Below are 16,958 nucleotides of genomic sequence, written 5' to 3'. Positions count from 1 at the left end.
CACCCGTGGCTGGGACGACGACGGCGAGGGCACCGGTGCGTTCATGCACTTGCGTTGGTGTTGACCAGAGAAGGAAGAGGAGTGGGAGTGAGAATGACGGGTGGGCCCTATGCTGGCCTAATATTTGAGTCAAACGTCGTGAGTTGTTTTCATGCCACGTCATCATATATGGGGAGCCAGCTGTCAGTTTTTTTGGGTCAAACATCTCTAATAGTCAGATCAGCGTTTTTTGCAAACTGTCAGCACAATGGTGGTGGGTTTTTGAAAAAAAACTGAATGGTGGTGGTTTTCTGAATTAGGGTCCTCAATTATAGTGTTTTTTGCAATTTACTCACCATCATCAGCTGAAACGGACGCCAGAAATAAATCAACACAAAACAAGAGAGCCCACCTGACATGCGAAGAGAGAGAAGAGAAGCAAGCAGCACATCAGGCCGCAACTCGCAAGCGCATACACACCACCACCGCCGCCGCCGGACCAAAGCGCCAAAACAATGGGTGATGGAGTAAGGAGCGGAGCTCTGCCTCCGACGCACCACCAAGGCCAGAGAGAGAGAGAGAGAGAGAGAGGGAGGGAGGAAGACCTCCAGAGCACGGCCAGATGAGCGTCGGCGGCATTCCCTGCCGTCGCTGTCGTCCTGCTTGTCCTCCTGACCCCACGCCTGGTGTCGTGCGTCGACCACGGTCATCTACAAGGAGGCGTCAATGCGCGCTGCGCGCAGTGAGTGGGGGCTGCTAGCCACATCTTGCCACACTTTAACCTTGTTTGTTTCGAATTCTAGGACCAGATTCAGCTTTGGCAGTGAAACCGAATCTGGAATTCAAAATAAACAGCTATTTGGACTCAACTTTGCGAGTGAAGCTGAATCTAGATTTGGATCATTTTTAGTGCAATTTCTTGAAGCATCTCAAAGTGTACTTCGGTGGCGAAGCTATTCCCAGAATCAGCTTCGACACTAAAGCAAATCCACAGGTGATTAAAATCCAAGCGAAGCTGAAACAAACAGGGTCTTTGTCACAGCTCACCTTAGGCAAATTTGATTAAATTAGGTGAGTGTTTAGTTCTAGCCACACCTAAGGCAATAATTTTTTTATGAAAAGTGAACTCCATATGTCATAGACATAAAAAGTGTGGCAAGATTTTTTTAAGCAAGCCAAAATATGACTAACAATTTAAGCAACTCAAGTTAGACAAATATAGCAAAAATAATATGATGATATATGATAAACATAGTCATAATCCAAACAACCCCGAAGTTAACGCTCACTCCCGGCTTTCCACCGACTGGTTCAGTCCAGTGTTTCAGCGATGAGCCGACCCTGAAACCTCCAAAGGCGCACCTGCACCGCGCGTCATGGCTTCGGCCGGAGCCCCTGAGCAAATCATTACTACTACCACCAGATCACTGTCACTGACTGTACACCGCACCATCTCCGGTTAGTTTCCTCCGGCCTTGTTCACGCTATCATTAGCTCGACACTACTGAAGTACTTCACTTTTAAGTACTCCCTCCTTTCCGATTTATAAAGCTGGTTGTAGTGGAAGTATTATAAGTAGTATCATGCACACCAATTAGACGTTTTGAATGATGTGGCACACAATTAAATAAGGAAAGAGAGGATGTAGTATCATATCATGATACCGTATCATATTAAATGCTCCACTAGTTTGTGTCATGCATGACAATTAATAAGACAATCTAAGATACTAACTTATGATACTATGCATTACGGAGGTAGTATCACACACTAGTATCATATGCATGATACTGGTATATGATACTCCCCATTACAACCAGCCTAAGGCTCAATTCAAAAATCTCAACAATCAAGGTAGATGATGGGTGGTGGAATATTTTTTGTAGTTTGCAAAAGCACCCAATTAATGCTCTTATTTTCCTCAAAAAATTATGTTTACGAATGCATTAATTGCAATGCATGCATGCATAAAGTGCATGCATTGGTCAGTTTTCTCTTAATACTTGCATGCAATGATTTAATGCACCTTGAAGTCTGAACATGTGATGGGAAACAACCAAATTAAGCCTTATAAAATGGAAAAACTAAAATTTTGAGATACGCCCTATAAACCGGAAATGAGGAAGTATGCTACTGTTATCAATCTAGGGAGGTCGCTGGCAGCTCTTGTTATCGATCGAGCTCGATCCCCGACACTTTCATCATTTGGCCGTGCTATATATAGGCCCTGTTTGGATCATGGGGTTAGAGCTAGTTTGGGTTAGTTGGAGGCTCAAATAACCCAAAAGTATCCAAACAAGGAGGGTTAGAATGGATTAGTTTCATCTAACCTAATTATTCTGGTGAAGAGGTGCTTATTTGAGTTAGAGTGAGTTAGAAAATAACTCTAACTCTAACTGTGTAGAGTATCCAAACAGGACCTATAGTGTCATTAAGGACAATCATTAGTGCATGCTATGCTAGCGGTATCTCCGCTTACTATGTTGTTTATTAATTACCACTATGATGCATGGCTCCATGTACGTGTGTCCGGCCCCTCGAATCATGGCGTAGTGTTTTGTCCTACCAGAGGAGAGGAGCATCCGCCTCGGCCAAGCCAAGCGAAGAAGCGGACGGGGGCCAAGACCGCAAAGGTACAAAGATAGCAATGGCGGTCGGGTTGAACGGTACTCCCTCCATTTCATAATGTAAGACGTTTTTTTAACTTTAGTATAGTGTCAAAAACGTCTTACATTATGGGACGGAAGGGATACTATACACGAGTACATATAAATAAATGTACACTGCAAGTTGGTACCTCTAAAATTAATATAAGACGTTTTAGAGCAACTCCAACGCGGCGACCCATTTCGTCCGAGCGTGTCCGTTTGAGTCGGTGCGGAAAGAAAAGTCGGCCCAACGCGTCGACCCAAACGGACGCGCGTCCTCTTTTCGTTCGCTCACCGACCCATTTCCGATCCATTTTTGAGCCGGATTTGCGTTAGCGCGGACAAAGGACGGACGCGCGCCCCCCTACTCCTCCCCCGGCTCGCTAGTCGGTGGCACATTGGACATCATCTCCCATCCAACAGCAAACCCTCGCCTGCCTCCTTCATCGCCGCCGCCGCCCATTTTTTCGGTGACTCTGCTAGCTGCCGGTGTCGCAACATCCCCTCTGCAACGCCGCCACCTCTCACGTCGCCCGCGACCGCCGTCTTGCCGCCGGGGAACCAAAAGCTTCCCACCCCCGCTCCCACGACACAGCCGCGACTGCGGCCAAGAAGTCGCCTCGCCGCTCCGGCCAGTTCCTCACCGGCACCCTCATCGCACGCCGGCACGCTCGTCGGACGCCACCAGGGCAGCTAGCTGGTCCGAGGGCGGCGCGACTCCCTTCGCCGGCCGTCTCTTTCGTGGACGCCCGCAAGCTGTTCGACAGTTTGCCAAGGTACAAAATGGACTCCACCATGAGTTTTTTTTCACAATTTTCTTTGCGACTCCGACGATTCCTCGTCCGATGATGAGGAGGAGATCTTGCCTGCCGTATTGGTCCATCACCACCTCAATAGCCAGCGCCCGTCGTTCCGTGGCTCCATTCCGGGGCACCTTCCGGCGTTGAATCACAACCGAGAGAGCGGTCATTTCCTTCTTTGGAAGGACTACTTTGACACAACAAACCCATTGTTCAAACATCGGAAATTTCGCCACTGTTTCCGTATGGGTAGACATCTTTTCAACCGTATTAGAGAGGAGGTGGTCGGCTACGATGACTATTTCGAGTGCAAAGATGATGTCGTTGGAAAGATTGGTTTCTCCTCTTATTAGAAATGCACTGGCGCCATCCGAATGCTTGCATACGGAGTGCCCGGTGATCTCATTGATGATTACGTCCGTATGAGCGAGTCTACATGTCTAGAGTCCCTATATAAGTTCTCCAAAGCTGTTATTGCTGTGTTTGGCCCTAAGTACTTGAGAAAGCCAACTCCTGAAGATACAACCCGTTTGTTGACGATGAATGCAAACAGGGGATTCCCAGGGATGCTTGGCAGACTGCATGCACTAGGAGTGGAAGAACTGCCTTTCTGCTTGGGAAGAGCGGTATAAGGGACATGTCAGAGCTTGCACTATCATACTTGAGGCCGTGGCGTCTCAAGATTTATGGATCTGACACTCTTTCTTTGGCATGGCCGGATCACACAACGATATCAACGTGCTTGAGCAACCGCCAATGTTTGCTAGACTTGCCGAAGGCAACAACCCACCTGTGAACTTTACTATCAACGGCCACAACTGCGACAAAGGATACTACCTGGATGACGGTATCTATCCTCAGTGGACCACCATTGTGAAGACAATCCCCAACCCCGTCGAAGAGAAGAGGAAAAGATTTGCCCAAGAGCAAGAGAGTGCTAGAAAGAACGTCGAGTGTGCCTTTGGTGTTTTGCAATCTAGAACACGGGGCCCTTAGTATAAACAACAACATTATATATGAGATGTAACAAAAACCACTTCAACTGCATTCGAAAGCAGTACTTATATCAATTTACATATGCATATATCTTAGTAATTTTTTGATAATATTCTGCGATGCATCATTATTAATCTCATCCAATAATTTTGACTGCAGGATGCATGACTTTTACTAGGTGACATGAGGTGCCTAAATTTAAAGAAAAATAATAACAATTCAAAATTAGCTGGAATATACAAAAGTACTAGATCAACTAATAAAATCTTGCCGGTTATAAAGTGGAACTCACAAACTGCAAATGCATGGAGCCAAATAATATGTCACTTAACAGTGTCCAATTACATGATCATCAATGTCCTGTTGCAATAATGAAGACACGATCATGATCTATAAACTAGAAATCATTAAGGCATAGGCTCCTAGGATACCTTCTTTGCTACATTTGTGTCCTGGCCGCGTGGACAGCGGGAGACGGCGGACTGCCACTCGGTGTCCTTGTGGCCTCCTCGATGTTGTTCGCCGGGCCTGTTCATAGTGGCCGCAGCAGCTGCAGGCTGATGACGCAAAGTGATGGCAATGGCATCGTGGGCAGGGAAAAGTCGATGTTGTTAGGCAAGGCGATGGCGTCGCGAGGTGAATAGGTGATCGAGGGATTAGGTAAGGAAAAAACTAGGTAAAACAGAAGGTAATCGCACCAATCAAGCAAAAGATCATTCTCATCCCATCCGCGAGCAGCGTGTGCGCGTGATGGGGTTGGGATTGCTGGAATTCTGGACGTTCAGTTATGGTATCCCGCTGCTATTTGGGCTAGGCCCAACACGGCAGCACACACAACATTGCGTTTTTTCCTCTAAGCGAGCTGGCTTAATCTACGTAAGAGCACGTTCCTGGGGGCCCCTCTGTTCCGGGGGCCCGGGGCGGCCGCCCCCCTGCCCACCATCAGGGCCGGGCCTGCACACAGTGCACTTATTACCACTGCTTGCTAGCAGCGTTTTTCACCGCGTGAGTGCGTCGCTCTTTTTTTTTGCGGGTGAGAGTGCGTTGCTCTTGTGACGGACGAGTTTATTCAAAAGGTTGCCATCATATTCACCCCATCTCTGTCCCGTCGTGTCCATCGACAAAGCTTCCACGTCCCTTTCTACCTGACGAAACCATCTTTTCTTTACTTACCCAGGATCATTATCATGGTATTGTCAAAACAAAGTACTATCATTATCATGGTGCTTTACTAAGTTCATACTTGTCCAACCCAATGTCACACGAAAAAACAAGAATCCTCCTCCGTGTGTTCCCTCCTGCCGTTGCAAACTTTCAGCCGTACTATAGAGTCGGGCTGGCCATAGTGATGATATCATAGCCGGTATCATGCATTCGGAAATAGGAAATATGCCGATGTGGCAAAGAATTAAAGAAGAAAGAAGATTAAAGTAACATAGATAGATATGATCATTTATGATACTAATCTATAATACTATACACTATAGAGGTAATTAACTCTTAAGTATGCTACTGCTATACAAATCTAGGGAGCTCCAACTCTTGTTATTGATCGCGCTCAATCCCCAGACACCTTTCATCATTTGGAAGTGCTAGTCTCGGGCGACAAACACTGTCTCATTAGGGACAATCATTAGTGCATGCTATGCTAGTAGTAGCTCCGCTTATTATGTTGTTTAATTACCACTATGGTGCACGCCTCCATGGACGTGTCTCCGGCCCCTCAAATCATGGCGTGGTGTTTTGTCCTACTAGGAGGAGGAGGAGGAGCAGCAGCATCCGCCTGGGCCAAGCCAAGCGAAGAAGCGGATGGGGGCCAAGACCACAAAGGTACAATGATAGCAATGGCGATCGGGTTTGTCTCAACAACAAAAAAGCAATGGCGATCGGGTTTGTCTCAACAACAAAAAAACAAAAAAGCATTGCAATTTAGTACTTCTAAAACTAATATAAGACGTTTTTAATCATTAAAGTAGTGGTCTAAAATGTATTATTATAAAAGTTTACAGAAGGAATACCATTTGATTGCCCGTGGAAGCTTCATTTGTCAAAAGAATGAAATCAAATGCCTTAATCATGGACGACAGCTCTCTATAGGACCTCTGATTCAATTATGTTTGCTTGTTGTTACACGACCAAACCGAAGATCGCCCGCTTGCTGGAGAAGAAGTTGACGAGGACGGCGAAGGAGGCGGAAGCACAAGGGAGACGCTTCCAAGCGGCCTGGTCGTGCGCTGTTTACGGGTGGTGTGGGACCAGGTGGTCAGAGTAGTAACGAATTGGACATGGATCGAGTTGATGAATGAGAAAATTGCAGACCCTCCTCATTTTTGGCCCTTGCTCTCCAACTCCATAATTGATCGCTGCGTCTTGACCAGTGACGAAGCCACCTGTTGGCTGTGTAGTCAATTGACTACACATGTTTGTGAAAAAAGCATCATATACAAACACAACACATGCAAAAAATAATACAAAATTCATAGAAATACACATATCTTGACTACACAACATTGAGTTGACTACACATGATTAAATTCCTGACATCGCCACTGGTCTTGACGGTCAGGACGGGGGACACACAGCGAGTTGTTGCGAGCTGAGCAAGTGAGGAAGAGCTAATGTTCAAGCTGTGTAGGCAGATACTATGCCGTAACATCTTCTTGCAAAAGAAAAGAAAAGAAGTATGCGGTAAAATTGTTGATCGGAGTTCGCAGCCACATTGGCTTGAATGTAACGAATCTTGTCAAAGCACATTTGACACCGGGGCACGTATGCATATGCTGCATGGTGGTGCACTGCTCCCTTGGACTGGGACGGGGACCGACTGGTTCAGTCTTGAGCGATGACCACATGCACAGCATGAATCCTCCAAAGACGCACTTGCTGCCCTGCAACCGGACCTGCAGTGGTTCAAGGGCTCCGTACCGTACTCCTGACCAAATCATTACGACGACCCACCACCCCCTCGCTGAGAATCTCAAAGTATGAATGCTCTGCATCGCATCATCGCTACAGCGATCTTTTCGTCTCCGTCTCCGCCTCCTCCCCCGGGTGAGATCGACGACGCGATGAACGTAGCGATGGCGCTGTTACCCATGCACGGCACCTTTGATCGATCCCAGAGACATTTTCGACCATTTTGGCCGTGCTACAGTGTCGTGTCGGGAGGCACCGACCCATAATTATCATCAGGGGCAATCAGTAGTTACTGCGTGCTAGTAGTAGTAGCTCCGTTTATTATGTCGCTGAGGAAACAATGTGACTTTTATTTTGGGTAACAGTATGGCTCATGGACGACGTGTCCAGGCTCCGGCCCTTGAAATCATGGCATGGCATGCATGGCCTAGTGTTTTGTCCTACTAGACTAGAGGAGAGGTCGGCCGAGCTCAAGGGGGGCCAAAGCCGCAAAGTAGAATGATAATGGCGATCGAGTTGGAAGTTGAGTACGTACACCGGCCGTAAAAACGTGTTTACAACCTGGCACAAGAAGCAGCGTGCGTTTGCGGAAAAGGAAAAGGGCCATATGACTTAACCGTTTTTTTCTTCGAGCTAGACCAAATGCCTTGACCATGCACCATGCCAGCCGGGCTCCTGTGGCGCAGGGGTGGGGAGCAAATCTGGATGAATTTTTTTAACTTCCCACCTGACAGTGTGGCCAGGCGTGTTTTTTCCTTCCGTCGGAGCCCCCGAGCGTCCCCCCTCCCCGTGCGCTGAGTTCGGACTAGGATCGTCGGGCCAAAAAACGGACCGAGTCAGCGGATTTCGGCGTCTTGGCGGCGCAACTGAGAATTTTTTTTCAGCGCCGGAGCAAAAAAAATCGCCTTTGAAGACCTGTTGGGGACATGGCTGGAGATGCTCTAGCAACCCGGAGTGGTTCTTTGTCACTGGCGGTCAAATTTTCAGGGAAGGTTGGGTGCTGCACCCGTTAGGGCATCTCCAGCCATTCGGCCCCCCAGGGCGCCTAAATAGAGCGGCCTGGGGGCGTGCCGGGGCTAGTTCGGCCCCTGGGGGCGACCTAGCTCCCAGTCACGCCCCCAAGCGCCGGTCCCAGGATGCGGGAAATTTAAACTTGGTCGTTCCCGCTCTCAAAAGACGCCACAAATCCGGCGATCGGACGTAGTCTGGCGTTACAAAAAACAGAGCGCCGCACGCCGCAGGTTCGCGTGCGCAATGATTCACTCGGCGGGGTCGGTTCCAGGCGTTAGCGGAGTCAGCGTGCGCGGGCTCGGCGGTGTCGGAGCTGCTTCGGTGCTGGGCTGTGTCGGCGCGGCTTCGGCACTGCTGGGCGGCGATGTAGATGCGTCGTTCGGGCTTGGCGTCCGTGTGGTCGTGGGCGCGGGAGCTTGCGTCGTCGGCGTCGTCGGCGTTGCCATCTGCATCTGGTTCAGGATGAGACCGCGCTCCGCCATGTACCACGCCCTGAGCTGCTCGTCGTTGCTCTGGAGCATGTCCGCCCCGCCCATCAGAAAAGCCATGTCGGTGTTCCTTTTCTTCGCGGCGACGAAGGCGGGCGAGGGTGTGCGCGTCGCGGGGTGGCCATGGGGGAAGGTCACGTTTGGGTTGAACCCCCCGTGCGCGTCGCCGTCGGCGTAACCGGGCGACGACGATCCCCATGGAGATCTGACGCCTTGCTGTCCCCAGGGCGCGTACTGGGCGTGGCTGATGACGGGTGGATTCATCATCCCCGCGTGGTCGCCCGATGAGGAAGATGCCGCCGCACGCGCCGCGTTGTCGCGGGCCTTCTTGGCAATGGCCCTGTTCCGCCGGTCGGTGGTGACTGCGTCACGTCGCTGAACTTTCACTCTTCACTCGGCGTTCGACATGTCCGGTGGCTTCGATGGCGGCGCCCTCGGCTTCTTCTACTTCGGCTGGGCCACTGTGCCAGTCGTGGTTGCCATCGCGCGCGGCATGGCGTACTTCTTCGGCGGTATGGCGGCGACTAGAAGGCGAGCTGGAGGGGGTTTGACGGGAGAAAGGGAGGGAATGGCGGGTGGAAGGCGAGCGAGCGGAGGAGATGCGAGGGAAAAGCGTCAAGAAGCGGCGGGAAAAGGCCCTCGGGTCTCCGCTAGGGCGGGCCCACGCGCCTTTTTCGCTTGTGCCGGCTTCCCAAGCGCCCCTCAGGGCGCCGGGTTCGGCCTGGGTCCGTCGGCATCAGTTTTGGCCCGAGCCGGCGAAAAACGGATTTCTGGGAACGCGACTGGGTCATTTTTTTGACGCCGGCGCGGCAAAATCGCCTGAGGAGGGCCTGTTGAGGGCACGGCTGGAGATGCCCTTACATCAATCTAGTTCTAGTATACGAGTAAAAAGAAAGGATGGGCTCAGTGCGGTCCGTAGCACCGTAGGAGTACCTCCGCATGCATGCACGCAGACCGGCTAGTGGCCAGTAAGGAAGCGATTAGCCATGCAAGGACGGGGCCGTTTTCGAGGTAGATCATCCACGCTGACACTGGTGCTAAAGGTAAAGGCACCTCCACTCCACGGTTTGCACTTGTGCGTCCAAAGAGGAAATGGGCCATCAAAGTGACAGGAAGTTTCGCGTTTTCGCTCGCACCCTCTTCTTTTCGATCGTATACTATCACTTTTGCTGCTCTGCTCAAAGGGTGGGTGCAGCTGGTAAAAGGAGCGCCCGTTGCCGTTGGGGGAGGAAAGGGAGAAAAGAAAAAGAGTGCGTACTGGACTGGAGTCCAGTAGTAGGAGACCGGCTGGGCAACTCATTCCCTGTTTGGTTACACTACTCGGTATGCAACAAAGGTGGTACTGATGGAGCACTTTGCAGGTACTGTATTATTATTCCGCGGTAGTAGTACAAGTCCGTGGTAGTAGTAGAGCACCTAGTGATGAAGCACTTTGCAAGTCCGTGGAAAGGCCGTGCTTGAGCAGCCGATGCTGTTATGTGGTAGTACGGGCAGTTATGTGGTACAGTACAGAAGCGATCCAGCATTGTTTGCTGTGCTTGACCAGTCCATCACAACATACATACACTTTTTTTTTTTGAAGGGACAACATACATACACTTCGACCACGGTAACTCTGTTTTCCCCCACTGCCCCGTTGCCACAACGATCCCAGCATCTAGTATCTCTCTGCCCCGTGCATTTCCCGGGACCTCAGTCGCCTGCTGCTCCCTGGAAAATCTCTTTTCAGCAGGCGCCAAGAGCCCATGCAGATGCCGCAGCAGCAATACCAAATCCACGGCCATGCGGCTGTGCATGCAGAGACCAGGGAGGGCTCCGGTCAAGCGAGGTCAAACAAGAGAAGGGAGTCAGTCAAAACGGGACGTAGGAAAGCAGGATCCCCTCTGATATTCTCTCTCTCTCAGCCCCGATACCAAGGAGAATCCCTGTAGCGTATCCCACCAAACCAAATTCCTTACCTCCTGTCCTGCACAAAGCCGGCTAGCTGATCTACCTAAAGCACTTAAAAGTGTAGCTAACCATTGTTACGATTGATTATTAAACAAGGATAAACTCGTGGTCGTACCGTGTGGACCGTGGGCCCCCTTGGAAAGGCCGGTGGCGATTGTCTATGTGGGCTCACCCTGACCAACGAGGGGAAAGTAGCCCTCAATTAAAAAAAACGAGGGAAGAGTGCCACAGGGGAGCATGTACATATACATACATACATACATACATACATAGATACACTCGCTAAAAAGTCTCTTTCTTTGCGGAAAGGAGGTTGGGCTCCACTGTTGAGCTCTGTAGCCGTTAACCCTTAACGACGTTTCTTTTTTTGTTGAGAAAGGACCGCACCGGCCCCGCCGAGAGACGACGCTCCGCAGATGTTTAACGGCGAAACTGCGGCCGGGCCCCAGCCGTACGTGCATATGCATACGCTCCTTCAAGCCCAAGCCCAGGCCCACTCGAGTGATCGTCTCACCAAACCCCGTACACAGTGCACTTATTACCAGTAGACGCGGATTGATTGTTTTTCACCGCGTGGAGAGTCGCCCTCGTGCCCATCTCATAAGACGGACCAGTTTATTCAAAAAGTTGCCATCATATTCACACACCCTCTCTGGACCAAACCATCTCTACTTACCAACAAGTATCATTATCATTATCATGCTGCTTTACTAAGTTCATCCTAAAGAAATGGTTCATACTTATCCAGTGTCACACGAAACAACAAACAAGCGTCCCTCCTCCGTGTTTCAAGATTTTTCTTTTCTTTTGCGGGGGGGCCGTTTCAAGCTTTGAGCCGTACTAGCAGTAGAGTGAAGAAGTTGAGATCACCATCTGTGGCCGGCCTGTGCACGCAACCAAACGGATTTGAGTTGCGCGCTGCTCACCCAAACTGCGTGCTTTTCTCTGCCACCCCATTAACTGCGCCACACAATAACCATCGTCAGCTGAAACGGACGCGGAGAAGAGAGCGGAAAAAAACACAAGCAGCAGGCCGCAACTCGCGAGCGCATACACACCAGACCACCACCACCGCCAGACCAGCGCCAAAACAGGGGAGGTGGAGTGAGCACCGGACCTCTGCTTCCGGCGCACCACCGAGGGCCTCCAGAGCGCGGCCAGATGGGCGCCGGCGGCATTCCCTGCCGCCTCCGCCCCCTCCTCCACCTCGCCGCCGTCCTGCTCGTCCTCCTGGCGCCGCGGCCCGCGACGTGCGCCGACCTGTACGCGGTCGTCTACAAGGGCTGCGCCAACCAAACCTTCCCGGGGGGCGCGCCGCCGCCGACCGTCGCGGCGCTCTCCTCGGCGCTCGCCGCGCAGTCCGCCTCCGCCAAGTTCTACAAGACCTCCTCGGCGTCGGCCTCCTCCGCCTCCGCCTCCGTCTTCGGCCTCTTCCAGTGCCGCGGGGACCTCTCCGGCCCGGACTGCTCCTCCTGCGTCGCCCGCGCCATGTCCTCCTGGCGCGACCTCTGCGGGGGCGCCGTCGCCGCGCGGGTCCAGCTCAACGGCTGCCTCGCGCTCTACGAGATCTCCGGCTTCCCCCAGGTCTCCGGCGTCCAGATGCTCTTCAAGACCTGCGGCTCCGGCGGGGGCGAAGCCGCCCAGGACTTCGAGACGCGCCGCGGCACCGCCTTCGCGCAGCTCGAGGGCGGAGCGGGCTCCAGCGCCGGCGGCTTCTTCGCCACCAGCTTCCAGCAGGTCTACGCGCTGGCGCAGTGCGAGGGCGACCTCTCCAACGTCGACTGCAGCAACTGCGTCACCCAGGCCGTGCAGCGCGTCGCCGTCGAGTGCGGCGGCGCCCCCTCCGGCCAGGTCTACCTCGACAAGTGCTACATTACCTACAGCTACTACCCCCACGGCGTGCCCCACGGCGGCGGCGGCGGCCTCGGAGGTACCGGTCCTTCCTTCTTCCTGGATTTTTGGCTAATTTCTGCCTCCACATTCAGTTCCAACTGCATTTAGAATATTGATTTGGTTAATTGTGCAGTGATCCAATCTGAAATCTGAATAGACAACATTAGATCGAATTGATCGTGTTTAGTAATTTTAGGCAAATGTGGTAGTAGTAGTACAGTATTATGTTAGTTGCTTCATGATTCTTGCTGGTGGCTACTACTGGCTAGTTTATGCACGTGAACTACTGTCGGTGGATTTGTTTGTACATGTGTAGGTGAGATCCTGGCAGGATTCTCTGGTTTGGAATTGATTGACGGGGATTGAGGGAGCGCCTTGTGTTTCTTGGTGCCACTCCTCTGGACGAATTTGTAGTAGTAGAGTATAGATTAGTCCCCTCTCAGGTGCTCATCATTTGGATTACAAACAAGCCTTGCATGGTCCAGTGTTTGGTAGGCAGGAGTTATGAGCGTATCTTTGCCATGTCAAAGTGGAACTCTGATGCAGACAGTGGCATGATCTTGTTGCTTTCTTGGTTGGTTGGTCAGCTTAAGATTTGAGGGACAGGGATCAATCGTGCTTGTTTATGATGGCGGATTGGCAGGATCTTCCCCTTTTCTTTTGTCAATTATGCTGGTTCTTTGCACTGTTGAGTTCCAGTGTAGGGGATGCTCATTACTGATAACTCCATCCATTATATATATACATAATCCATGCTTCGGTTCTGAACTACTGGTACTAGACTAGAAGTAGTATATGGCAGCAGCCTAGATTAGTGAGTTTTTTATGCATCTGCCTGCTCGGTCTTTGAGAAAAGCTGTTTTCCACTAGCACCTACTAGTAGTACTACTAATGTATGATTTACCTTTTCTTTTCTGGATTTACTGGAGATACGGATTCTATGATTGTACCCATGAGTAGACGTGTTATCATCCCTAGTTTGATTTTGATCTCTGTCGACTTGGCCATTCATTCTCCCTCTGCATCTCATTTCAGGGCAGCAGACAGCCAAGACTGTAGCCATCGTGCTGGGTGGAGCCTTGGCGCTGGGTTTCCTGGTCATCTGCTTGCTGTTCGCCAGAAGCCTGGTCAAGAAGAAGGACGGTGAGTAAATACCGGCACCTCACCTCATTTGATCATCAGCGTTAACTTTGCAGCTACCATTGGTCCAAAATCCAAATTTCTTGTGAATAAGATACTTACAAATTTGTGTGCTTGCTTGCAGATTACTGACCTGGAAGCATGGAGGGAGGGAGGGAGGAGCTAGGTAGCAACTGGACAAAGGAAAGCATTGGGGCATGGTGTGCATTTTCGAGAGGGGTGTTGGACGGTGGTGAGTGGGATACAGAGGGGACTGTTTTTTGGCTCTTGTTCCTCTGGCCATGTGGCGTGAGGGGTGCCATACCATACCCACATCGCATGCATGATGAGAGAGAGGGGTAAAAGGAGAGGAGGCAAGTTCAGAAAAAGAGACTGTTCTTTCCTTTGGGGCTCATGTGAATCGATTGGAATGGAACATGTTTTTGTCTTTGGGCTGTAGCATGTAGTAGTAGCAGCACTACCACCTTGGCTGGCTGCCTCTCTTGCCTAATTTAATTTAGGGCTCTAGGAGTACATTGGTTCTAATCTCTTTGTAGAATTTTTCTCCTGACAGCAAATTACATCTAGGTCTAAGCAGAAAGTAATCTAGTCTAGTCTCCTGTGATCTTCTAGTAAGGGTTTGCAGCTAGCCGCAGATTCAGACTCTGACCTGGTTGGGTAGTTTCCATGGTAATTGTTCTAAACTAGTACTCCCTCTCTAAAGAAATATAAGAGCATTTAGATCATTAAAGTAGTGATCTATATGCTCTTATATTTCTTTACCCAGTACTCCCTCCGTTCCGAATTACTTGTTGCAGGTATGGATGTATCTAGATGTATTTTAGTTCTATATACATCCATTTCTACGACTTTTAGATATATCCATTTCTGCGACAAGTAATTTAGAACGGAGGAAGTAATATCTTGTAGAGCAGGGTTTTAACTTAGTTTATTCATTGGTCAAGTACTGGTGGTCGACATTGCCGACCTCGGAACCTGCCGCTGGGTGTTTGGAGAACGTATCCTGTGCAACGCCCCAACTCATGCACCAGGTGCACCAATGGACCATGAGCCGTCGGATTAAAAATAAAGGGACATAATCCATCTATGATGAGGGCTGCTGGAACATTTGCAGAGAGACCCTTGTAGTGGCGTTGAATAGTTCCGACTTCTGAGTACTGCGAAGCGATCAACCCAGTCGTCTTCTCTTTCTCTCGCCCTCTTGTGTACCACTCGATCAGGGTTACGAAATTTCGCTCGATCTCCCCATCGCCTCTACCAATCGAGTTTCCTATCTAGCTTGTACTGATGATCTCCGCTTATTGAAGCTCCAGCAGCTGTTGTACCATCTGAATAGGCCACGCACACTCAAGTTCTTTTTGCGGTAGGCCGGCGGTGGCTCGTTGAGAGTGCTTCAGTGTGGTCCATCTGTAGGAGCTCTAAATCGAGGGCGTGCCCTCTTCTTCCTTTATCAGTACTATGGACATATTTTCTTTCATACTTCGGTCATCATTTTTCTCCATTTCGTTTTATTGCGAGATAAGTATGACCAATGCTCTTCCAAATTTAACGATGTGCACAATTAAGGTTTATGGTCCAGCACCCTTTCTATCTTTGCGTACTTTGGATATTGTAACATATTTTTGCAGCTCTTGTATCCCAACCTTAAAGCGAAATGTAACTTTTATGCCCAATAAAAATAGTTTGAATAGAAATAAACAAAGAGATCTGCTCTCTGATCCTTCATTTGTAAACAAATGTAAATGGAAAGTGTGAAACTGACTTTGTGAGATCAATACTAGTTATACATTGTAGCAATCCTCTGAAATAATACCCTTGCTGGGTGCTGATGGTTAGTAGCTTGGCTTAGTCATTTTGTTCTCTGCAACTCAAGAAACACTCTTCATGTGGCTATGATGTCTGAACAACAGTGCTTAATAATGTCCCTGGCAGCAGTATTAAATCCGTAGACATGTACTCGTTATATATGTGAAATTTCATAGGATCAACACTCTATTCGATTGTATGGTTCTTCCCCTGAACCACAAACTTGGTTAGGTACATAGCAGTTTCAGGTTACTGAAGAGAAATTTGGGATTAGGATTCTTTCCTTTGTGGTTTGCATTTCCTGTAACACATATCAGCTTACAAAGAATTAACAGAAAAGGAACAAGAAAAGCTTTAACCTGTTCCAGCAAGTGAGAACAGATTCTTCGAGTCGACACTCAAACAGGATTTTATTAGTAAGAACCATGATCTGGTACAGAATTCCGGACCTAATATTACTGAATTTTCAGCACTATAAAGATAAATGTTATCCAATCAGATCACTTTTGTTTTATCCTTTTCTTTTGGATGTAGATCAGAAAATAGATGTTGTTTGTGTTTTTCAGGTCCTCTATAAATGTTCAGTTGCAAGCTTATCTTTTAAAAAAAATGTTTGCTCTTCAAGGTAATGTTCAACTTGCATCCAGTTTCTCATTTTTAGCAATTGAAGATATCTCTTTCAACTGATCAGGAGGTTGCATGGTGATCAAGCTATATGTGAATGCTTCTGTAAAAAATGCAGTGTATGTGTAGAGAAACAGTTTCAGATACAAGAGTGACAATGTTAAACTAGAGAGCACATTAGATCTTCTGTTTTAGGAGAGGGGAATTATGTAATGTAAAACTAGGTTCTCCTTGTGATTGTTATTACCTTATACATAATTTCTTAGTCCATTTGTCTATACTAGCTAGTACAGGAGAGCTGGATATAGGCGATGGGGCATTTTTTTATAACCCGAGCTTCCTGGTTCAGCAGTAAACGAGAGGTCAAAGGAAGAACATGAGTGGCTCTGAAAGTGTGTTTTGTACGATTCAGCTGCACTACAAGGTCTAATTTGTAAATGTTTGTGCAGCCCACATCGTAGGTGGATTGTGTCCCTTCATCTTTAATTGGACGGCTCTTGGGCCATTGGTGCACCTGGTGTATGAGTCAGGGCGTTGCACAGGATACGTTCTCGGGTGTTTGGAGCCAATCTATCTAGCCAGAAATGGCTGAAAGTCTCTAGAAAATGCGCCTGAATCTGGCTTTGTCAAATGTGACATGATGTTCTCCAGATGCCCTGCACCTGATGTTCCTTAGTACTCCCTTCGTCTAGAAATACTTGTCCAAG

General features: G+C 49.2%; 1 protein-coding gene across 2 annotated transcripts; it reads left to right on the top strand.

The window, feature by feature from the left end:
• Nucleotides 1-11,676: 11,676 nt before the first annotated feature.
• LOC125511401 (plasmodesmata-located protein 2-like) lies at nucleotides 11,677-14,394 on the top strand. 2 transcript variants are annotated; one of them, XM_048676763.1, is made up of 3 exons: nucleotides 11,685-12,718; nucleotides 13,717-13,824; nucleotides 13,946-14,394. In XM_048676763.1, the coding sequence occupies exons 1-3, from the start codon at nucleotides 11,950-11,952 to the stop codon at nucleotides 13,951-13,953; spliced, it is 885 nt and encodes a 294-aa protein (XP_048532720.1). In that variant the 5' UTR covers nucleotides 11,685-11,949; the 3' UTR covers nucleotides 13,954-14,394. The 2 variants fall into 2 exon arrangements, with proteins under 2 accessions (XP_048532721.1, XP_048532720.1); XM_048676764.1 differs by lacking the exon at nucleotides 13,946-14,394 and having other exon boundaries at nucleotides 11,677-12,718; nucleotides 13,717-13,832.
• The last annotated feature ends 2,564 nt before the right edge of the window (nucleotides 14,395-16,958 follow it).

This window comes from Triticum urartu, chromosome 5, assembly GCF_003073215.2.
Source record: "Triticum urartu cultivar G1812 chromosome 5, Tu2.1, whole genome shotgun sequence".
In the NCBI taxonomy this organism is placed as follows: domain Eukaryota; kingdom Viridiplantae; phylum Streptophyta; class Magnoliopsida; order Poales; family Poaceae; genus Triticum; species Triticum urartu.
Note: the sequence above shows the minus strand (reverse complement) of the source record. Positions and strands in the feature narration are given on the sequence as shown.